The sequence below is a fragment of the Passer domesticus genome, chromosome 2, assembly GCF_036417665.1.
Source record: "Passer domesticus isolate bPasDom1 chromosome 2, bPasDom1.hap1, whole genome shotgun sequence".
Taxonomy (NCBI): Eukaryota; Metazoa; Chordata; class Aves; order Passeriformes; family Passeridae; genus Passer; species Passer domesticus.
The window spans coordinates 108,925,717-108,950,432 of NC_087475.1; the positions used below are offsets into that span (position 1 = coordinate 108,925,717).

The 24,716-nt window shown below is 40.1% G+C and overlaps 2 protein-coding genes across 2 annotated transcripts in view; both read left to right on the top strand.

Moving 5' to 3' along the window:
• GUCA1C (guanylate cyclase activator 1C) overlaps nt 1-3,164 on the top strand; it is a 41,027-nt gene extending 37,863 nt beyond the window's left edge. The window contains exon 4 of the mRNA XM_064410567.1: nt 862-3,164. Within this exon, the coding sequence (XP_064266637.1) occupies nt 862-992 (131 nt within the window). The 3' untranslated portion in view covers nt 993-3,164. The remainder of the gene's footprint in view (nt 1-861) is intronic.
• A 6,908-nt stretch (nt 3,165-10,072) lies between these two features.
• LOC135295142 (uncharacterized) overlaps nt 10,073-24,716 on the top strand; it is a 46,532-nt gene continuing 31,888 nt past the window's right edge. The window contains exons 1-9 of the mRNA XM_064411240.1: nt 10,073-10,117; nt 11,359-11,560; nt 16,604-16,846; nt 16,890-17,299; nt 18,124-18,190; nt 19,923-19,987; nt 20,921-20,948; nt 23,046-23,092; nt 23,681-23,720. Of these exons, the coding sequence (XP_064267310.1) occupies nt 10,073-10,117; nt 11,359-11,560; nt 16,604-16,846; nt 16,890-17,299; nt 18,124-18,190; nt 19,923-19,987; nt 20,921-20,948; nt 23,046-23,092; nt 23,681-23,720 (1,147 nt within the window). The remainder of the gene's footprint in view (nt 10,118-11,358; nt 11,561-16,603; nt 16,847-16,889; nt 17,300-18,123; nt 18,191-19,922; nt 19,988-20,920; nt 20,949-23,045; nt 23,093-23,680; nt 23,721-24,716) is intronic.

A 24,716-nucleotide genomic window follows, 5' to 3' on the forward strand; every position in this document is an offset into this window, starting at 1 on the left:
TTTGCCTGGCCCTTGTAATTTCTAATTTTACAGAGAAATCATTCATTGTTGTGAATTTAACAAAAAACGTTAAGCCATTCTCGGAGGAAACAATCTGGTTCTTCCTATTAAACCATGATTTATTTCTCCTCTTACAGTAAAACAGTATCACTGGAATAACACCTAGACAGAGAACTGTGGACATTTCTGTGTCCACACAGAATGCAAACAGACACATCCCTAGAACTGGCCTTTATTGACAGGGGAATGAGCAGGAAAAGAGGAAGAACATTAAACAATATTCCTACTCTTCAATAAAAGCGATTTTATTGTTGTCTTGAAACTTCGAATTTATTAGCTAATTTTGACATGAGCCCAAAAAAATCACACTCTAAATGGCCATTTCAGTTCCTTGAAAGAATTTATCTATCAAACCACTTAGTTATTTTTTTTCCCCTACATCTGATAATGGCTCTAAATAATCCTAGTAGTCAACACAGGGACTATGACCACTAATCCTTAGCAAATCACACCCTAATCTCTTTTAAAACCAGCTCTAATATAAATTCCAATTAGCGCAGTGAGAAGTGGCCAGTACATCCAAATTCAGCCCTGATACAGACTTCATTAGAGACCCTTTACACACATTTATGAGCACTCGTGTTGTTTCAGACTTCAGTGAAAGCTGTGTTTGACCTGTTTTAACAGAAAAACAAGTGACGATCTGACTGATACCAAGTGAGAAAATATCAGCAAATACTCTATCTGCATTTGCCTATCAGCGACTTTCATAAGGGATTCAATTTGGCGTGAATGGTCTTTTGCTCACTAGAGAGGTTGCTGCGTTTCCCAGCTTCTAAAGACTATCTGACTTTCTTTTAGGGGAACTGACTTTAGAAGAGTTTATCAATGGTGTGGAAAAAGACGAGGACCTAATGGAATTGATTACGAAAAGTTTTGACCTTTCCAACGTACTCAAAGTCATACAGAACGGCAGGAGAAACAGCGTCTGAAGGATCCAGTCATGGAGGTGGTCTCTGTCTCATAATCTCAAGAAAGATAATATTTGCTACATTCAGAGAGGCTGATGTTGTCAAAGCCTGCCCTGGCAATACTGAGCAGCCTTCTCCAGGACTAACAATTTTCTATCTTTCTATATCTCCTTTTATTTCCTTTATTCTGTTCCTTACTAATGACTGTGGCAGCCAAAGGAAGAAAAAAAAAAGGAAAAAGAAAAAACCCAACAACTTTTGCCTGCATATAATAGAAAAGATATTTGATGCAATAAAAGTCTCTGTGATCTAGATCTCTATGAACATGTTGTTGTCAAAGCCTGGCTAGCTGCTCACTCACTCCACTCTAGTGGGATGGAAAAGAGAATTGGAAGAGTGAAAGTGAGATAACTTGTGGGCTGAGATAAAGACAGCTTAATATGGAAAGAAAATGTGCACAAGCAAAGCAAAGCAAGGAATTCATTCAGTATTTCCCACAGGCAGGAAGATGTTCAGCCATCTCCATGGAAAACACAGATCCATCAAGCATAAAGGTGACTTGAGAAGACAAATGCCATCACTTTGAACATCCCCTCCTTCCTTCTTCTCACCCAGCTTTATATGCAGAACGTGACTCCACATAGTGTGGGACATCTCTGTGGTCGTTTGGGGCCAGCTGTCCTGGCTCTGTCCCCTCACAGCTCCTTGTGCACCCCCAGCCCTCTCAGTGGTGGGGTGGGGTGAGAGGCAGAAAAGGACTTGTCACTGTGCAAGTGCTTCTCAGCAGTAATGAAAACATCTTTGTATTACCAATATTGTTTTGGTCACAAAACACAGTCTCATGCCAGGTACTATGAAGAAAATTACCACTATCCAAACTGAAAACAGCACATTCTCTTCTGTTCAGACTAATCAATAAAATAATGGAAATAATGTAAACTGCAAGTTTTCTAGAAGACACAAAGTTAATATTTCTTTTTCTTTTAATAAAGTGTTCTTTAATGTACTATCTAAAGTGTGGACACAAACTTTTAGGTAGGACTGTGTTCTATCCAGATGTATTAAGAACAAAGCCTGCTTTGTATTAACCTAACATTTGCTCTAATCAGTACTCAAAATTGGATTAAGGTCTCTGGGAAACACTTCAGCTAGCTTAATATTCCAAGATGCGTATCCTCCTTAAAAAGCTCTCTACAACTCTTGATTTTGTTACAGTTGTTAATTAAAATAATGTCATATTTTGATGTTTTTTCCAGGGTTCAGCCACTGTTATTTTAAATTAACCTTTTATAAAAGTGTTGGAATTAAATTTTGTTGTCTTTGTAAAGCAAAATTAGAAGTTCAAAGAACAGCAAAACCCAAATAACTTTGTAAGCACTCCCAGAGATTTGTGTCCTTTTACTTGTATGTACTCCTTTGCAAAAAAATGTTTTTACTGGGCTCTTTGCCATGGCTGTATGAAACAAAAGGTAAGAGATATGGTGTCACTTGTACTTCTGCAAAACAGACAGCCTTTCCCTGAGTAATTTAGGTATCTTTGCCCTGCCCAAATACCTGGGTCAAAGCTTTTAGCAATGGAGTCTTTCTGACATTTTTACCTCCTGTCAAGTTGACTTGCAATTGTCTCTGAAGGTGGTAGCCAGGACTGCAGGGAAGGCATTTGCAGATGGCATGATTACATATTCTTCATTTTTTTAGGAAAGCAGGCTCAAAGCACAACCTTACTTTGTATATAACAAGACTAATTCTACGAACTGTAATGGAATGGCATGAAATGTGTGCAAAGGGAAAACTATAGTTCTTTCTGGTTCTATCGGGATTGATTCTCTCAAGTCTGTAACAAGTTTTATCAAATTACTACATTATATCATAAGACTAAGTTCTCCTTGTGTGACAATGCTCTGCAGGCATCACACTAATATTAATTACTGTTGCCTATCAGAAATATCAGAATTAAGCAAAATAATTTGTGGAAGGATTGGTGCAAGTTGAACAAAACAGTTGTTAAGACTTCAATACGAAAGAGTTTTTCTTCAAAATTCACTTCAAATCCATGTCCATTTCCACATGAAATGCACTCCGTCATCTACAGTTATCCCAGGTTCTGTCTGATCAATGGAATATAGAAAGTATATGTAACATGCATCACTTGACATTATAAACAATTCCAACATTACAGTTCTGACATCTGAATCTTTTACATCCTTAATAAATAAATAAATAAAATTATGTATGAGATTTCTGGTGTTTTGAATTTTAAGTTTTTGTATTTATTCATCTTTGACGCATACATATGCCATGGTCAGCTTTCTCACACCCAGACTTCAGAAACTCACTGTTCTTAGTCTGATGCTTTTGTATTTAAAGCCTATGAGGGTCTTTCAGAATTGGCTTTACAATATTTAAAATAAAATGGTCCAATCTAAGCAGCTTGGGTACGTGGAAACAGCTGTATTTGGGATTTTTTATTTAAACTAATGAAGTGATAGACTTGAAAAATAACTACTATCTATATACACTGACTTTTTTAATAAGTGGATTTTTAAAAGAGTATTTCCAGTTAAATTTGCCTAATTTTTCTGCATAACTGTAATTATATGAAGTGAATTACCAATTCTGGGAGAGTTCTGTGTTGCATTACAAAACAATGTATGTAAAAATTCTTGGTCATATTTTTTTAGACTAAATTAGGAAGTTGTTGTTGAAATGCTCATTTCCTACGCTAATTTGAAATCATTTAGCAGAAACCTGTGTAATTAAGATGCAAGTATCAGTGTATTTTAATGTAAACACTGTGGCACATAATTTTAAAACTTATTTATCTACAGTAACTCCACATGTTGGCGACTATACTTAAGATTCTACCCAAATTTTTTTTGTGAGTTGATTAACATACATTTCCTTTGATTAGTTAAACACAGTTTGATATCAGCTGCTTAAGATAAATGCATTATGGCCATAATTTCTATCAATTTCTATCTAAACTTTTCAGCTGCCCAGCAAGTGTATCAGTAAAATCAGAGGACACATAGAAAATGACAAGTTGCTTTTGCTTAGAAACCCTGCATGAGAGAGAAAAGGTTCTTCACCCAGAGGGTGACTGGTCACTGGAACAGGCTCCACAGGGCAGTGGTCACAGCCCCAAGGCTGCCAGGGCTCAAGAAGCATTTGGACAATGCTCTCAGGCACAGGGTGTGACTCCTCGGGATGGTGCTGTGCAGGGCCAGGAGTTGAACTTCATCGCTGGACTACATGGATGGACCTGAAAAGTGACATCTCCTGCTTAGGCCTGCACTGATTTTTGACTTACAGCAGCCACGTGACAGAAGGGTCAGCCATTAAAGGTAACTTCGTTATTCTAAAGGTACTGATGTATCTCTGCTTTATTTCCACCTCCTCTGCAGTAGAATCATGGAAGTGTTTGGGTTGAAAGGGACATTAAAGATCACCTAGTTCCAAATCCCCTGCCATGGGCAGGGAACCTTCCACTAGACCAGTTTACTCAGAGCCTTATCCAGCTTGATCTTGAACACCTCCTAAGACAGGGAGTCCACAACCTGCAAGACAATTCAAGATACCTTACTAGGCAGTTTTTACTGTACTTCAAAAACAACACTGTATTGAAACAATAACTTTTGAGTTCCTAAACCATCTGGCTCTAGTTTGAAATTAAGGCCTGAATTTTTTGAAACATTTCAAGCTGCACTGTTTACAGAAACTCATGTCCTGTGCAGAATACTGGAGATGCTGTGAGGGAGGACTGGATGGAGTCACAGAACACCCAAAAACCATAAATGAAAAGAAGCAGGGGAAGAAACCTTAAAAGGGAAAGGAGGTAGCAAAGATCAGGCCTCACCAAAGGAATATCATGATGTGAAAATCTCTGTCCCTAAGAATATATTCTAAAGGTAAGGTGAATGTCAAAGTAGGGAAGAGAGAAAAAGGAAGAAGAGACTGAGGCTATGGAGGGGCACATTCATGTTCTGTACCTCAGACAATACCTGACAAGTGCACAACAAAAACAGAAATATATGGTACTTAATCTGAGGGTCTGTCTGAAATTTGGCTTTCCCTGCTGCCCTAATAGAACCAAAATCTTTTCCGACGAGGCACTGAAGGTAAAGCTCAAAAGAGGTCAGACACCTCAGCCTGTCATCTCTTTATCATCTCCTGCGCAAAGGTACAAACATAAATAGTCTTCTGAAATTTTCTGGCATTCAGAAAAAATCAGATTAGCAATGTTACAAATAAAGAATCTGAAATAGTGATAATCTGCCCAGCAGTTTCTTCTGCACTGCTACTGCACCTGATTTCTCCAGTAGCAAGGGAACTAACCACTCAAAATGTCTTCTGTTTATTCACTGAGAATTATCAACAGCTCAATAAAATAAAGGTACTATTCATTGTTCCTCTCTAGATTATTTTCATTAGCTGTGCAAGTTAGTAAGGTAGCAACTGATGTGTTGTTATGGAGAGTTTTCCATGCTGTGGAAAAGTGCTATTTATTTAGGAAACACAGTCAATTCTTCATCACAAGTGCCCTCTGAATGGCAATTGGCAGCTAAGTATAATCAACTGATATAAAGATAAAATGGTAATATTTTAGATCTCCTATCCCATGAGCCATCTAGTCACTTGCATATACATAGCTATTACAGATGTTTTAAATTTCACCTTTCCTGGAAAACTCAAAGTAGATTCAGAATGATAAATGAATATGAAACTGTAGTCCATTTGTGGTCCCATATAAGTCAATGATCCCATTGACTGCAAACCAGAACAGAATTTTTTCACTAACATCTAAAGAATATATAAAATTATTTATTTATTCAGACTCTTATTAATCTTTTGTATAGCATTCATTAACCTTTCATTAACCTTTTATGTATTTCAGTGGGCTACTAATGAAGGATGTAGGGCAGGAATGAAAGAAGTATTTTGAAAACATTTTTTAAAACAAGTGATGCATTAGAATCATGGTAATTTTCCTTTTAAAAGCCAATGAAATATTCATGGAAAGGGTTGACACATTTTTGAGGGCATCAAAAGAGACTAAACTCCCATCAGGCTTCAGGAACAGTTTTTCATTCTTACCATCCATTCACATGCCCCTTCCATCTTTGTTCCCAAAGCAATAAAAAGTATGTGGGTTTGGTGGGGTTTTTTGGGATTTTTTTGGGGGGGAGAGTTTTTTGGGTGATTTTTTGTTTGTTTGGTTGGTTTGGGTTTGTTTTTTTTTTGTGTGGGGTGGGGTGTTTTTTGTGGGTTTTTTGTTGTTGGTTTTTTTTTTGTTTGTTTGTTTTTGTTTGGTTGGGTTGGGTTTTTTTGGTTTTTTTTTGGTTTTTTTTTGTTTTGTTTTGTTTTGTTTTGTTTTTACACTTGCAGCATATCTCCAGCACTTTTCTGGTTCTGGACAATATTGGAAACGTTTGCACCTTTTCTTCTCTTTTTTATTTAAACTACAAATATATGACAAATTGCTTCTACTGTGGAAGATTTCAAACCCCTCCAATTTAAAATATAGATCACTATTAAAAAGCTGCTAACAGAAGGAATAGTTAAACATTTGCAATTAAACATGTTTTTATTGTTCTTATTATACTAAGGGTGCTCATATCAAAAGAGCACCCTCGTCCTCATTTATATATCCTCATTTCCCTTGTACTCATTTATTTTCTAATTAGGTCAGTCTTCTCTTTCATATGCTGTTCACCAGCTCACCTTCTAATGGCCATGTCATTTAGCAATCACATTCTAGGGAAGAATATAAGACTTTAGTCATTTTCTAAGTAATGAAAAAATACACAAAAATACACAAAAAATCCAAGCTTTTTAACCATCAGTCAATTTTTTTTTCATGATTTGAGATGGTGAGATTCCCAAGTACACAAGTTAGGAACTGCTTTTCCTTGATCATCATTGGAAAGAGTAAGTTCTTGTAGTGGTAGGTCAGCACATGAGACCCACCATCTTAAGAAGCTTAATTATTAAAAAAAAAAAAAAAAAAAAAACCATGCAAAATATATGCATAGTCTTGCTCCCCAAAAAGGGAAGCTCTCAGAAACATGTTCTGTCTGCCAGGGTTAGTAAATGCCTCTGGAGAACACAGTTATAAATCTCAATTTACTATTTTCTGGTTGCTTTGATTGTTGTAGAAAGCATATTTGTGCCCACTAAGATTCATGATGTGTTCTGCTATCCCCTTCACAGCCTCCTCTCTAGAAAAGTGCCAAATGCTGCCACACCCTTGGAGAGAAGCCAAACATGCACAATAAGCAAGAGTCAATTGCCAGGACTAAAGAGAAGTGCTATTCAATGGTCTTAAACAGATGAAAGGAGGATGGAGCTGCAAGAAATTACCTTCCTGCAGGTATAAAAGTTAGGAGGTAACTTTCCAACAAATCACAGAAGCACACAATGGCTTGGATTGGAAGGGACCTCAAAGATCATCTACTTACAGCCCCTTGCCATGGGCAGGACACCTCCCACCAGACCAGGTTGTACATAGCCCCACCCAAGCTGGCCTTGAACACTTCCAGGGATGGGGCGTTCACAGCTTCTCTGGACATGTTCCAGACTCTCACCACCCTCACAGAAAAAAAATTTCTTCCTAATATCCAATCTAAATCTGCCTTCTTTCAGTGTGAAGCCGCTCCCCCTTGTCCTGTCACCACCTGTTCTTGTAAAAAGTCTCCCTCCACCCTTCTTGTAGGTACCCTTCGGGTAGCAGAAGGCTGCAATTAAGCCACCTCAAAGCCTTCTCTTCTCTAGGCTGAACAATCCCAATTCCCTCAGCCTTTCCCCTGGAAGACGGGATCCATCCCTTTAATGATCTTGGTGACTATCCTCTGGACTCAGTGATTGTTCGTATCTTTTTTCCTGTTCTCTGTTTTGGTCTGCTTGCTGCTGAGGTGGGGTTTTTCCCCCTGCAAATCCTTTCTGCTTTCTTCTACTTGTCCAAAGTACAAGGGAGAGGGAAACAGACCCTGAGAACAAGCAGGAGGAGACAGATAAAAATGGCTTTTTAGCATCTGGGGAGTAGCTTTGTGATAGAGAAAACTTTTTACTTACATATGTGCTACTCATGCTGCTTGGTTTAATTTCTTTCATTTCTGCTTTGCATTAACATTCAAGGTACACTGAGAAGAAGAATCTTCCTTTTTACTGAAGAGATATAATCAAGCATGCTTTCCTTTATATCTAAAACAGAGACATCTGGAAATGAGAGCCATGGGTGCAAGGAGGCCTTGTGACACTATTCCCATGACAAGGCTCTACTAATCACTGAGAAACATTTCACATGTTGTGGTAATTTGCAGTAAAAACTGTCACAGATGGTGTTAGTTAACTTCTGTGAAGTTTATGAGATTAGTATTTGGCTACAAATCTATCTTCACATGTTTCTGTGATATTGAACAGAGCGCAGAGATGGAGCAGCTCAAATAAGCAAAATTTTTCTTAAAGGAGATTTTGTTGAGACTCAGTATCACTACAACCTCCATAACCTGGGGACCAGATAGAACCCCCATAATCTGGGGACCAGATACAGTAAACTGTATAAATACAGTTCTAACTTCCCCCCTACATATAATCCTACTATATATCTGTAAATGATTCCTGATTGGCAGTTGTTTCTCCACACACTGCTAATCCATGTAATCCTTTAAAACACACAAGTAAAAGCCACTAAGGCCTTCATTAGCAGCTCCTTTGCTCCCTCCCACCACCCATCTCCTTGCTGAGACCCCCCACTTCACAGTGTAAGTCTGTTTTGACCTTACCAGACATCCTCTAATCACAGAGGAATGTCGAAGCAAATAAATGTTAACCTCCTTCATCATAAGAGTAAGGCAGCAAAAGCAATACTTTTGTTTTCTTTCTGATTTAATTGTGCCAAAAAAGCAAATTGAATCTTTAACTGAGCATATTGGGTTAAGGTACAGGGAGCACAACATTCATCTTGTCAAATCAGCACAATAAAAAGACACGCAGCTCAGAGTTACACAATAGGCACTAGGGGTGCTAGATGATGGGAAGGACCATGGTGTAATAGTGCAGACTGGGAACATGTCGTCAAATGGGGCATTTCCAAGCATAGGTTCTATTAGGAAGAACTGTACTGGCTTGTGTAGAGGGTGTACAGCTGAAGCTATGGGTACTGTACTATGAGTCCATGAGTGTGAGATGCAGGATTGGATGAGTGAATGTAGACAAGATGCCTCAACTTGCAGAACCCTGTGCAGAACCCTGTGCTCTGGACTTGCTACTTTGACTGTTTACTTCCCAAATAAACCATAAGAAGAATTAGTTTACATCTTTGTGTTGGTTTTGTGTTCTCATTGTTGTTTTTTTTCCTCAGGTAGGAAGATGCTGTTCCTTTTTCTTGCCTTGAGAAAAGAGCCTACATGCATCCACACTGTGTGCATCTGTTGATGTTTCAAGATTTTCAAGGCTTTCCCTGTTCCTCTTGACCTTGCTCCTAATTGTATCTACATGCACACAAGCTACCCCAACCAATGCATCACACGTTTTTATTTTCTACCTAGGACTTGCTTCCAGGTCTTTTATGCCTTTTGATTTATTTTTTTACACCACAATTTTTCAGCCACCTTCACACAGACACTACCTTAATTTTAAAGTATTCTTCATGTATGAAATTTCCTTCCACTTTCTTGAAGAGATCTCACAGAAGGCAACTGAAGGGTGGGGGCAAAAAGAGAAAGGAGAGAAATTAAAAACTCCAGGCACTAATACAACTGTCCTTTGCATCTCAAAAGTGACAGGCCAGCAAAGAAACTTGAAGCCTATGAGCCCAGACACGTTTAACTCCTCATTTTGCAGTTCACAGTCATCAGGAGTCAGAAAACCTAGACAATCAGGACTGCAAAGTGATGGCACCCACCGACCCTTTAGCCATAAATTCCTACAAGCTTTGCAAAGCGGGAAGGATTCACAGCACACCGTTTTTTGGGTAGGATATAAGTCAATTTTACAACACATAGGTGTACACACCACATAACTCGGACTTAGCCTGCTATACAAAAACACCTGAGAACACCACAGCATGTTTGAGGACTTCCTGGTGTGTAGAGAAGGTGCCCATGCCCGATGTAACCCTACCATCCTGGTCAATGCTGCAGTCTCGGGTATTTGGAAGCCACTGAGATACCGCTGGCCTGGCTACATTCACATCTCCTTTTGCAGGACAGATCCAGCAACAACTGAATTCCATACAGATTGCCACAGATGTAAGAGAAGCCGAGGACTGCTTCTTGAAAGGGGAAGGGAAACAGCAGCTCAGACATAGCTGTTATTTTGTTTTCCTTCTCCACAGCAGTGAGCTTAGCTTAGAAAAGTGTAAGTCTTCACAACCAGAGCTCAGAAAAACAATTTCCTATTCTCTCCTGGCAAACACTTCTGCTCTTTAACCCCATAGAGCCTCTATAACCAGACATTACCATAGCACTTGAGCAATTCTGAACACAACCTTTCACTCCTTGCACACAGTAGTTCTCTCAGCCAACTGTAAATGTTTATGAGCAGTTTTCTAATTAAGACATAGACACATCCTTATAATGAAACCAATCTTTTCTAGGTGAGGAATCATTGGAGTTTCATCTGATTTGAGGGATCAGGCACGTTGTTCAGTCATGAAGACCAAATATTTATTTTGAGCACTTCAAAAGCATTTTGTGGGCTAACACTGGCTTGCGCAGCCATTGTTAAACAACTGCAAATGAGAAACATTCCTGAAATCACAGCTTGTTTGTGCGTAATTTGTACACTTGGTGCAGAAAGCACTGTGTATAAATCTCAGCTAAATCACTTGCAATGAATAATTCCACCATTCAGTACAGATGCTAAGCAATGGAAGTTTACAGAACATTATGGAAATGTATCTTCCATCCTCAGGAGATAGGAGAATTTTAATTCCTGGCACTGAAGGCAGGCTTGAACGAGAATATGATTAAACTTTTATAACTGCTCAATGTTTTCTTGGCTCAATCAATATTCTTTTCAATAAGCCCTTGGCTTGTTCTGGAAACACAGCCAATATCTGTTGTTCAGTAAATGGGGTTTTAGTCTTCATTCCCACTGATCTGATCAAGAGAATGACATTGATCACAATGAGTACCCTGTTCATATATTTTAAAACAATTTAATCAGCTCATGCAGGACAGAGGTTAGGTAGCAGTGATGATTACAGCACATCTTTTAGTGGTCTCTGTTACAGATGAATGTGCTTTTATATTACCCCCAATGTAACTGACTGCAATTATCCATTTGTGCAAGCTGGCAGGAATGAATGGGGTTACACGCAGTGGTTGCTTCCTTTCCTTCAAAGGCAGATTGAAAGGGACATGACAAGTAGCTGTGCATTCCTCAGGAGGACCAGCATCCAGGGGGAGATCCTGAGCCTTCCATACTGGCATGTGTGGGAGCACCTAAGCGAATTGGCTATGATAAGTCAGATGTTAATACTGTCAAGCAGGGGGATGCTAGACCAAAATTTAGGGTGCGCTTACAGCCTGTTCACCGATGTGCCAACAGCATGTGCACAACCCTGGCAAATCACTTCACTCTGTGCCGTAGGTTTTCTGTCTACCAAGGCAAGGTTAGTAATTCTTGCCATGTTTTGTGAAGCAGTTTGATACCTATGCAAGAGAAGCATGACATGACTGTTGAGTTGTGGCATTTGTTCAGCACATTGGTGACACTCAGTTCTTTGCCAACCCAAGCAGGAGCTAGAGAGCTACTTCTACAAAATGCCAGAGAGAGTGAAGAATTTGGAGCAAAAGTCAATCCAGACAGTTTCAACAGATGCTGAAAACTGAGAACAGTGGTGAGTAGAAAAAGCAACAAGAATCATTCATTCCTTTTCAAGGAAATTCTCATCCTTTGCTTCAATAGTAATACAATTCTATTTGATTAGATTTCTGAGCTTTGTACCCTGAGTCCTAAATGATTAAAAATTACTTTTCTTCTCTCTTCTCATTTTCTTTGCATTCCCTCATGTGATGGAAAAAGGATTGACCATTTCTTGGTGATTGTTGTCCTAGTAATTGCTTATTCCTCTATCCACAGACAGAGTGGTTGAACTTGGGACCTGTCTTTATAAATGAGCTGGCAGTCAGACATATTTCAGTGATCAGAAGGCTTAAGAAATAACCAGGTTATACAGCAGAAATAACCTGCTGTAGGTTGAGTCCTGCCAGCAGCCAAGCATCCACATGCACCCCAGGACAGGGGAGAAAACAGGAAGAGAAAATGTAAGAAAACTGAGGAGTCAAGATAAAGACACTTAAGTAAGTGACAGAAGGGGGAAAACAATCCTATGAGAACTAAGTGATGCAAAAGCAATGACTCACTATTTCCCATAAGAGAGGTCTCCAAGTAATGGCCAACCTGAAAGAAAAAAACCTCTATCTTCTTCCTCTACCCAAGGCTTTATTGCTGAGCATAACGTTGTATAACATGGAACATCCCTTTGCTCAATTCAGGTTTAGATGTCTTATTTGGTCTCCTCCTAACTTCTTGTATAGGTCCAGCCTACTCATACTCACTGGAGTGGAGGAGGAGCAGCACAGTGGGGGGAAAAAAGCAAAAGCCTTGTGTGTGCAATCACTGCTCAGCAACAGCCACACAATTACTGTCTTACCAGCATCACCTTCTTTAGCCACAAACCCAAAACTTAGCAGCAAAGAGCTGCTATGAAGAGCAGATCTTCAACCTGGCCAGATCCAGTAGATCAGAACCAAAAAAAAATGAAAATAGTGAAGTCCCATTCTGGCAGAGGAATTATTAGACTGGAACTAATAAAATTACTCCCGAACAAAATTACACGTTCTTGACAACTGGGGGCAGTACAGAGCCTTCAGAAAACAAGGGATCCAGTAAGTGCAGCCTTAAAGCCTGCTCCAAACGTGCTTCCAGCAGGACTGCACACAATTTGCAGAAGTAGGGAAATTCTAGAAATAATGTTATTAATCCCAGGACTGTGTTTGGAAGCTCAGTCACATTTCTGACTTGACAAGAAGATTTTTCATGCCTTCCTGATGGCCAAGTGTGGTTGTTTTTTTGTTTTCTTTTCTTTCATGTTTTATACAAGCAGAGTTATGGAGCGCTTGGGTGTGTTTAATTATGATAAGGGTTGGAAACATTTCTCTGTGTAACAGACACTCATGCAGGGACCGCCTTATGTGAAAAAACTAATTTATGACTTTGTGTGGAATTGTTAAGTAAGGAGGAATAAAATGGTGCTTTCCCTCCCACCTCTCAGAGAGCAGGGAAGGCAAGGCTTCTTTGCAGAGGGAACAATACAAAGTGCCTGCTGCAAAACCTGGCCTGTGCTGACTCTTTTACTGTTTTCCTGGGATGCTCACACTTCCCTTCTCCACAGCTAAACAGCATGCCTACAACTAGTCCCCCCCTCCACTCTCCTCAGTGTTCTTTTTTTACAGTCTCTGAGTTTCTAATTATATTCACTGGTTTGACACAAGCTGAGCTGCTCAAGGTTTTCTGCAAAAGAGCAGTTATTTTATGCCTTCATACTCCCTTGTACAAAGAGAGGGAGCAGCATGGAATCCCAACCCAAAGAAAGATACTGAAGAGAGAGGAGTTTGTCATTTCAATAGTCAATGTGATGTTTTGGCTGTATCTGAAGATCAACATCTACAGAAAATAGATGTGTAAATTGCCTTTTATCTAGTTCTTCAGAGGTTGCTTTCAGAAATTTATTTATTATTCCAGATGCCTAAGTAGTCAAGGATACTGACTGACTGGAAAGAGTTCAGAGCAGAATAGTAAAAATGATCACTTAGTGCAGATGTTTTTACTTTTTTTTTTTTAAGTGAGAAATGGATTAAAGAGATAAAATACAGCTTGAGGCTGGACTAAATGATAAGCTGGGGAGAACACAGGCCTCTCCAAATATGAATAAACACTATGAATAAAACAATAACACATAGCAGTAAACCATAGAATAAACAATGACACACCCAACTCAGAGCCACAAGTTATTCTTCTACAAGTCAAACTAATTAAAGGATAGTTGAAGATAGTTGAATCTTCTGTCATACATTTCTGCACAAACCTACTCAACAGAAAGGCAGAAGATGTAGAGCTTGGACAGAACAGAGGATGAGGTTCTGGTGCTACACAGGCACCAAAGAAGTGTTCTTCTTGAAATATCTGTTTCTGTACCATATTGATACATTCTCTTTTCTAGCAAAAAATGGTACAATGTTCAGTGTTTACTTATTACTATGTAAACAGTGAACATTGTGCCACTTTCTTTAGTTTGTCAACAGTTTGATCCAAAATCTTGCTTTGCAGTCAACATAAATTCACCCAAGCGTTAGCTAATCTTTGTAGACTTTGTGGTTCTTAAGGTCATGCAGTTTAAAATTTTTTGGTTACACCTTACCAAATGTACCAGTTACTGCTGGCTTAGAACAATGTCCACGCACAGCTGCTGAATGTCAATCTCATTTTCTCATACAGGTGGTAGAAGAAATTTTTTGCACTTGAGTGTTCCTGTCACTCTACTGAAGTGTACCATGAATTCAAAACAGACAAAAGCAACTTCTGGATAAAACTTAAATTACTGGATCACACCCCTTTTCTCCTAGGTTGATGATTACCTCAAATATAAAATAAGTCAGGGACTATTTCTATTATTTAGGCTGTGAAGTGAGTGGGTCCTAAGATAAGAAATGTCAGAGGAAAGTAATTAATCTCATCCTGTGTGTGCACTGTATTTCAACCTTAAATTATAAAAGCACTACAAGGGGACCACAGAAGACCACCATGAAGGCCATGACAACTCTAAACCTGCTGGTGAAAAAACAGAGATATTCTGATGCTTCATTTTTTTCCCCACAAGTGATTTAATGATGCAGTTTTTTCCCATATGATTAGCAATTTGAAAGTTGGAAGTACTGAATAGTTAGTTACCTGTTATTTCCCTTTATCCTTCTCTAAATGTGGGGCTCCAGGTCTCATTCTCTGCACATCATGTGTAAAGCTGACCCTGAGTATGTAGAGATCTACTTGTCTACTAATAAATTTCCTACTACTATTCCAAACTAACTCAATATGTGACCATGTTAGAAGTATCACAGAAATTTTATTTCATCTGTTCAAGGGAATGAAAATAGTAGTATATTTTACCAATGGGAAAGGAAAAATTACAGGCACTTGCTTCAAACTATTGAGTGCTTATCAATTTTGTCAATCTGCAATAAAGAGATTCCAATTTATTCAGGGTAGTTACACTTTTTCCCCTATTTTTAAATCTTAGGAAGTTTATACAAGTTTTGATCTATTCAAACCACAGCTTCCATCAAAGTGAATGTAATGACAAAGCATTGAGAGCTTCTGCAGATCTACTCCTGGGTGCGTATCAAGAAAATAAAGAACATAGAATTAGGTGCTCCTCAGTGAGATATTCTTGGTTTTTAAAGATGATTTGTCCTGCAGTCATCCTGGTGGAAATACAGTGACAAATGTAGGAGTGGGATCTGTTGTGTCACTTTGGAATTACCACACTCATCTTTTCCTGCATGCTGAAATCAACAATCCAGTACTCTTTTAGCTGGCTCGCTCAGCACACACATGTCTAAATCACATGTGTGATTTAAATCACATTTAAAACACGTGTATTTAAACATACTGAGAGCAGTATTTCATGCATCATACTCTGAAAAATAGAAGGGTAAGACCTGCCAGAAACAGGGTAAGGCCTTAGTGCAGATCTTGTCAGCTGTGAAAACTTCACAACCATAGTAGTAAGAATGCTTAAATGTGGATCAAAGATCCACATTTTTCTTAAGTCCTACCATTTAAAAAAATAAAATTTAATACAACTGAATAAAAAGTAAGTAAATACAGATAGCTTTAAACAGTAAGGGATTATGAAAAATTCATCTGTCTTTACCAAAATGGCAATTTTTTTTAGTGGGAGGTTCCAGGGAAAATGATGCACTGAGGATAATTTACTTTGTAAAAATGTTTATAGAAAACTAATGGTTAGTTGAAGAATGTGAAAAATGTGTATTTTATGATTGGCTTTTCGCAAGTATTAAAATTAATATTGTATTATGCTAGGAAGTTATGCTATATTAATTTTTTTAAGTAGTGTATTAAATATAGTTTTAGTTATAACGTAATGTTAAAATAGAAACTATGCTATGCAAGATATTTGTTTAAGAAAGGACTTGCACCAGATAGGAGCCACAGGACACCTAAACCTTTTAGAGAAAGGGAATTTATTGCTCCCTTATCAGCAGAAAACTAACTTCTTCCCACCTCACTTAAGACTAGAAGACGGCATGAGGATTAAGAGGAAGAAGTTGACAGTGACCAGACAGAATCCTGTGTTTGAATGGAATTTATGCATCATGTATGAGGTGTATGAAAATGCAACAGGAGATTGTTTTTAAGGGTTAATCCTCTGTTAACGGGGGTCCTTTTTCGGGCTTGTGTTGCCCAGAAAAAGGTACCCGGACATCCGTATCTCCTTGTTTTTATTGTCTCGTATTGTCCTAATCTCAAATGTTCAATTTTTATTATTCTAATTATATTACTATTTTTATAACCATTTTATTACTATTGAACTTTTAAAATTTCAGAAACAAGTGATTGGCGTTTTTCACAAAGAATATTGGGAAATAACAGAACGGCACCCAAAATACCAGTGCCAGCGGGCAGGCAACGCTTTGGCTTTGCCAGTTCCCCTCCTTCCCAGAGGCCTGCAGCCTTCGCGAACAAGCTAGAGAGCGACTGGGGAGGGCATGACCGCCGGCCACTGAACAACAAACTCCCCAGCCCGGACTCCTGCGGCCGTCTGTGCCGAACCCGCCAGACACAACACGGTAAATCCCGCCAGGGCCTGCCCGGGGCGGAGAGCGCCCTGAGGCACCTCCTCCGCCTGTCAGCGGCCCGCGGGCCCCGGCAGCGCCACGCGCCGCAGACAATGGCGGAACAACGGCCCCGTCGCGGCTCCCCCGGCACCCAAAGCTAGGCCTTGGAGGCGGGGAGATCGGGCACTCGGAAGCGCCAGCAACCTATCAGAATATAAAGCCCGCCCACCGCAGGCGCCTATTATTTACAGCGCCAGGACTGATTTGAGCAAGCCAATCGGAGGCGGCGAGGGATGGCGGTTTGAATTGGGGCGGGAGCGGCCGGCCGCGGTGCGCGGAGTGGGGGACGGCCGGCGGCGGCCGCGGGAACGGTCCTTCGTCATGGATTTCGATAAAATGCTGCAGGAGGGGCTGCGGCGCAGCAACGAGCGGTTCGTGGCGTCCATGACTAAGATATTAGACCAGGTAGGTGATTTGTGGGACCGGGGTGGCTGCGAGTTCCGGGCGGGGAAGTAGGGACTGAGAGCGGCTGTGCCGTCTGCGCTGGGCCGCGCACTCCCGTGCCTTGGCAGGAGAGGGCTGGCAAGAGGCGGCTCCCGGAATACAGCCACAAAAAGGACAACTGGGACTGCCCGTGCTGGATACGCGACTTAGTCACAAGTGCGAGCTGACTTCACAGCGTCCTTAACTCCGATTAGCTTGCGTTAGACGGGGGGGGTTTCAATGAAACTACAAAAAGTGGGGGCCTCCCTCCGTGAATCCTTCTCCCCTGGGAGACGTTCTGCGTTTAAGGTGTGTCCTCCGTGCACAGACACATCCCGGGATGCGGCTTTTCCCATTCGAGAGGTGTTTTGTGCCGCCGCCGGGCTGAATCTGGCTCTAGATGGATTTTCTTGGCTAGTGGCACATCGGACCATGTGCTCATGACATGTGTCATGAGCGGTTGGTCTTAGCTGAGGGCTGCTTTTCGTTTCTACAGCAGAAATTTGGTTGAAACTGTCAGAGAGCGACTTAACTGCATTTTAAAAATTCTCTAAGGCCCTGTTTTGACACTGGCTGGCTTATGCCTTAGGTTAAATGGCTTGAACACATGCTTAAAATACATCGGTTTCCACTAGGAGTTACTATTTCCAGATTGCTGACTTCTAGCTTTAGCCAATAAAGCAACATACTGATAATTTCATGTTTAGGATAAAAGAAAAAATTGTCCTAAAAACAATACGTAAAACAGACATTACAGATATTACTTTGATAGTTTGTTCTAATATTTAATGCATTTTTTTCTTTAGTATAATCGTGACTTCAAAGACGACATCCTGGTGTCCATGGAGACCCTGACTTACGAAACATCTGAAGGTAAGAACTCCTTAAAGTTACAATGTTTACACGGTGTAAGTGTAGACTTAGTAAAGCATTCAAGTGTTCGCTGTTGCAGAATATTTATGTGCGACAGATACTGAATTTTGTTCACTAATGCATGATATATCGTATGTAGACTTTGGTATAGTACCAAGAATTTACTCCTGTGTGCACTCTTAGTCTCTTGCATGCTGTATTCTACACAAGACATTGGTTATTAGCAAGGTTCAGGATGGTATTATGATATTATTAGTCTAATATATATGTACATTTTATATATAAGATTATAATATGTTAACATATAATTATAATATATTATTATGTTAGCAATGTTCAGGATGGGTAATGTTTGGATAACTTGAAGGAAGAAGGATCAAAAATGAAAATACTGAGAGGAAGCAAAGGAATGGAGACATTAGCAGAAGTTGATAGGCATGAATGGATAATGTATTTTCATCTTCACTCAGTATTCTGAATACTGCTCTGATAAATTACTGCTATGCCAACCATCAGGGCGCAGCTGGTACACAGTCTCTTTAAATTTTCATTGACTGTTCCCATGTGGTTAGCATAAATCTGAACCACGTAGGCCCATGACAATATTTACCCAGTTTTTCGTTGTAATGGTTGATCAGAGTTCTGCAGTGTTGAAAGGCGGATCCCATCCAGGCTCGCTGTGAAGGCGTGGTGCCCGTCGGCTCCATTTTGCACCTTTTCCTCATGCGGGCACGGAAGAGGAAAAGCTGCTGCCGCTGCCCTTGCCCCTCTGTCTGCAGCACGGCTGCCTAGGAGCAGCCAAGGGAATTGATTCCATTGGGAGCCCTCCTGAGATAGCAGCACCCCCTCTGCCAGAAAAGGGAGCGGCCAGTCCAGTCGCCGTTCCTCGGAGACCGTAGACGTAGAGGGCTTCTCGCAGCTTTTCTGGTTCTTAACAGCATTGTCCTAGAGGCATTACCAGCTTCTCTAATTGGCTTAGCAGCATGCCTCTTCTCAGAGCCAGCCAGCGATTAGTTTTGCCAGGCACAGGAGAAGCTTTCAACACCTCTTCCCAGAAAATCGCTTCCATAACTGGCCATCTCCCTCGTCACCAAAAATCAGCCCTATAAAAACTACCACATACATGAATTGCCGTATCAGTTTTTATAACTTACTGGAGAGATTGGGGAAGAATCAGTTGTGCACCAAAGGTTTTTACAGACTGGAAGGCTTATATTTCATACATATTGTCCATTGGGAGAGAAAGGAAGCACTCATAGAGTACTATAATAGCTTTGCATTTGTAAGGGTTTGGTTATGCTTTTGGTTTAGTGATCTCTGTTCAATATGGAATTAATATGGATCTCAATCCTGAAGAGCCTTAATTATGGTTTAATTAACCTCATATACCATGGAGTCTGCATTCATCAGCTAAAACATTAATCTAAAGTCTTGCTTTTTTCTCCTCTTGGTAGAATATGGGGCTGTAATGCTCCTCGGATTTTAGCTCTGTCTTGCTAGACTCAGCATGTCATCTTTTTTTGTCATGCCTGACTGCTCAACTTGAATTACCATGTTGTCCTGGTTTGTTTTCCTTTATTTTTTATTTCAGGAAATGTGGTGGTAGACAGTTCAGATTTGCTAATGCCTTATTATTCTGAAATATATTGTTCCTAAATGTTTGTTAGTGTGATATTCAGTATAGATGGGATTATGATATGTGGTAATACTGTTACTTTTTGTTTTTCTCTAGGACCAAAAGAATGGGAGAAAGTATCTAGAAAAACTATAAAAAAGTGGAAGAAAGAAATACTTACGGTATTTATCACTACAATCCTACCGTACAGCCAACTTACAACGATATTTCTTTATGGATGTATAGATAGATAGGATTATATCCTAATCTTGCCTTGCCATATAATTTTCAGAGGTATTGAGGAGGTCAACATCTGCTTTAGAGTTTTAGGATAGTTTAAGATTTTTCCCAGGTATTAGGCTAAAATGGATGGGCATTTATCAGTGGTTAGCATCATTTGTACAGCTGGAGAAATTTTTTTTTTCAATTGCTGTCTGTTGGGAATGTGTGTTTTTGGAACTCATCAGAATGTTTGCAGTGCAGTTCATGCATTGAATCAATTTATCTTTGTTCAGGCAGTCAGCTCATGGGGCTTTCTGGTTTTGTCTCTAGTTTCTTTCTTTTTCCCTGTGAAATAATGCCAGATTAATTAAAGAATCTTTGCAGTCTCACCAGTCAGTGTGTCAGGTAAAGCCCATGGCCTGTATGGTGTGCCTTGGCAGTTAACCCAGAAGCTGTTCAGAACCCCACCGAGTGAGGGCATGAGGCATGGAATTCAGTCTGAGGCAACACGGGTGGATTTAATGGAGACCAAAAAGAAGCTGTGTTTAGGCTTCCCTTTCCACTCCTGGTAATGCCTCGTGCACAGTCTACTAAGCATTGCTGCCCAAGTTTCCGGACCAAATCCATAAAAGAGTGTGAGGGAAATTCTCTGTCTTAGCCTCTTCTGTGGGCCCAGGTATGTTCTTGCAGTGCTTTAGCAGCAACAGTAAGGGGAAAAGTGAATGATCAGGTAAGGTTTACTAGATACTTGTGGCATTTCTGGTTAGGCCTGGGGAAACCTGAGAGAATGGAATGGTTTTGTAGTTGTGGGCTATAGCAAAGGAAATACAGATGATGCTTAAAATTATTTTGCTTTTCTTTGATTATTCTGACTTTTTTTTTCTCTATTGCAGCTTAATAGTCACCGTGCAAGCAGCACAGGTAGTGTTTTTTGGGTTTTTTTTAAAAGTCTCTTACAAATTATCTTAAGCCAAGAGTTTTGACTTAAAGGAAGGTATTCAGGTTCATGCTAAACCCTTTACGATACTCATTGGTTTTTATGTGAGAAATCGTCTAATACGTCATCAATACTTATGTTCATAAGGATTCAGAAAATGTCAGTTAAAGTGTTTAAGATTAAGTACATTCTATTTCATGGTGCTATCATAACAAGTTGATTAAAATAAGCACCCCTTATCAATTAATCCAAGTGGGTTTTTTTGTGGTATTTGTCAGTTTTGTCTGATAATCATTGAATCTTAAAAATTTCAACCCTGACTTCCGTGCACGTAGTGGTGAAATATGAGTGTTGTTAGCTTTTTGCAAATTTCTAGAACAGTGGGCATATTCAAAAATAGGTGCTAAAATAATCTCATGAAGCTGTATAATGGGCTATCCAAAATTCAGCAGATTATTCTGTTTAGTCAAAGAATCAGGATGTCTCCAGAAAAACGTAGCATACAGTTACTTTATTGGAAATCAAATTCCAGAATAGAAATCCAAATATGTCTGTACACCAAAGCGTAGATATGGTACTACTTGGACAGGATGTGTGGCATCTGAAAATGTTGCTGAAAAGGAGCTGAATGTTCCAATAAAATATATATCCTTTACTGGGATAAATGATGGGGGAGAAAATGTTCCTGTGTAGTAGAGTGAATCACACAGAATCACTAGGTTGGGAGAGACCATTGATTCTGACCCATGCCCAAACACCTCAACTAAACCATGGCACCGAGCGCCACATCCATTCTTTCTTGAAACACATCCAAGCGTGGTGACTCCACCACCCCCCGGTCACACCGTTCCAGTGCTTTATCACTCTTTGCGTAATAATCTTTTCCCCGCTATCCAACCCATATTTCCCTTGCGGTAGCTTGAGACTGTGTCCTCTGGTTGTATCCATTGCTGCCTGGAGAGAGAGACCAACCCCACCTGGCTACAGGCACCTTTCAGGAAGTTGTAGCGAGTCATAAAGTCACCCCTGAGTCTCCTTTTCTCCAGGCTAAACAACCCTGGCTCCCTCAGTCATTCCTCACAGGGCTTGTGTTCCGAGCCCCTCAACAGCCTTGTTGCCCTCCTCTGGATGTGCTCAAGTGTCTCAACCTGCTTCCCAAACTGAGGGCCCAGAAATGGACTCAGCACTCAAGGTGTGGCCTCACCAGTGCCGAGTAGAGGGGAAGAATGACCTCCGTGCTCCTGCTGGCCTCACTGTTCCTGATCCAGGCCAGGATGCCTTTGGCCTTCTTGGCCAGCAGGGCACGCTGCTGGCTCATGTTCATGTTCTCCAGCCAGTACCCCCAGGTTCCTTTCTGCCTGGGTACCGTCCAGCCACTCTGTCCCCAGCCTGTAGGGTTGCAGGGGGTTGTTGTGGCCAAAATGCCACCATGCCACCTTCACAAAATGAAGGTATGTTGGGCTCTATTGTCTCAAGATTTGTAGTGGAGTTTTTTGGTGTTATTTTGACATTCGTCTGAGAAACCTTTATTTGGGGCACCAAAGGAAAAAGCACTGCCCTTAATTAACTCTCCGATGATAGCATGATAGCAGGTATGGTTGACCGCTGAGGAAGGTATCCGACCTGCTCGGGCTAAAACTAAAAGTAAAATTTCTACAATTTCATGCAAAGAAGCTCAAAGTCATAGACCTCTTTTGGATTAATCGAATGCTGAAGAGACAATTTTGAAAGCTGCTTGAGCCAACCAAGGATGTCACACTCTGCTGTATAAATAGCACAGACCGTGCTGGAAGATATGCACATGTTCAAGTGCCTTGCACATGAAGCACACAAAACAGGTTATCTGCACTCTTCAACAGTGATAAAAAGTGTGCTGGAGTACTTTGGTTTGTGTTTCGTTATAGTGTGATTTGCCAGAGTGAGTCAGAGAAAGAAACCAATTACTAGAGCCACTGGTGGTAGGGCATAAATAGAGGGGGGAAAAAAAAGCAATTGAAAACAACAACAGCAAGGGAGGCTTAATATTATAGAAGTAATAGAACTTTTTTTTTTTCCCTCCTATTCATGGTACGAAATATCAGAGGAGCAGAGCAGTGATTTTGAAGATGAACACTCATCAGTACACCAGGTATGGCTGCTACATTGCATCTGTTTTGCTGGAGTGTTCCAGGCCAGGCTGGGTGAGGCTTGGAGCAATCTGGCCATCACAGAGCGGTTGGTACAAGATGATGTTTATGGTCCCTTCCAACCCCAACCGTCCTATGTCAGCCTCTTTGGGAAAATGTATTTATGTAATCAAAAGCTAAGAAATTATTTATGAGCAGGTGGTCCTGTACCACGATAACTGTACTGGATTTCAACTGAATTATTAGGGGTTTTTTTGAAGGTGGGGGTGGGAGGGAGCAGTTGGAGATAGGCTCTTAACCATCAAGCGCTTTTTAGTAAGGCAGTATGTGGGTCTAACTTTTTAAATGATTATTTGTAAAATCTGTGTGGTCTAGAATAGCTTCCTTTGACTCCCAAGTAAGTTTGTGTAGAGACTTGTTAAAAAAGATGGTGTGATTTGGTCAGAATTTGTGAAATACTGCTGCATTTGTTTTACTACCACCCCCCCAAAAAAAAAAAATGGAGCAAATAAGGAAAGCAGAGAATTCTATGGACTAATTAATATAGCATATGCTACCAGCTATTAAAATTCCTTTCATGTGCTTTTAAGGAATCTTCTGAGAACTCTGATGCAGATACATCTGATACAGGTGGGTTTTTTCATTTACTACTTGTCTAACCTTTATTTCACTTTGTTGAGAAAATTGCAGATAACTTTTTCCTCACTTTCTAGTATAGTAAGATTAGTTCTCATACACGTTCTGTACCCTTTCCAAGGGTAGGCAATAGGAATAGCAAGAGTCTGAGGAATGGGTAGTTCTGTGAAATCAATTGTTCTATTCCTCATTGAAATTTCAGTCCTGATTCCCTGATACATTGAAAGTCAACGCAAAGCACGTTCAAGTGTTCTTTCCTAATAAAGAGAGGACCAGTGAAATAAAAACCTTGGTCTAGTTGTCAGTAGAAATTTTACTAGTAGTCAAAATAGATTCATTAAATGTTAGGGGAGTGGTAGGCAGTGGTTTGCAGTCAGTTGCCATAATTCTTCAGTAGTGTTTGTAAAACTTCAGACATCAGCCTCCAGAAATCTTTTAGCGAGGTTTTGACCTTATATTCCCCCATAATTATTTGATTGTGTTCATTAGTGGGAACTGACTTTGCCTTTTTTTAAAAATAGTTATAACTAGCATTATTCAACATTTTTGATTCTTGAGCCAATTAAAACTTCCACTCTTTTTCTTAGATTTAGCTATGGCTAGAAAGTAGCCAGCATTAGTGGCTGAAAGAGAAGTTGCAGTAGAGAGTATGGTTAACTTGGGTTTAAGTATTCTTGTATTAAATTAGCTTGTTCATCTCCATAGCTGCCTCTTGGCTGGCGATTACTTCCCTGTTGAGGGAAATGTTTCCTGCTGTCATTTGAGAGGATAATTTCAAATAAGCATTTGAGTGATAAAATAATTTGGGCCAATTTAGAAAGCATGCCATTTTGCTCAAGCTGCTCAAAGAAACCTAGAGAAACTATTTCAGAGGCACCTGTAGCTTGGCTTCTGTAAGTTCCTTTGCCTTCTGCACTTGTGGGATAAGTGAGTGAAGTGCTTCAGGCTCTGGTATTTTCATAGCAGCATAGAATAAAATGGTTATCCACT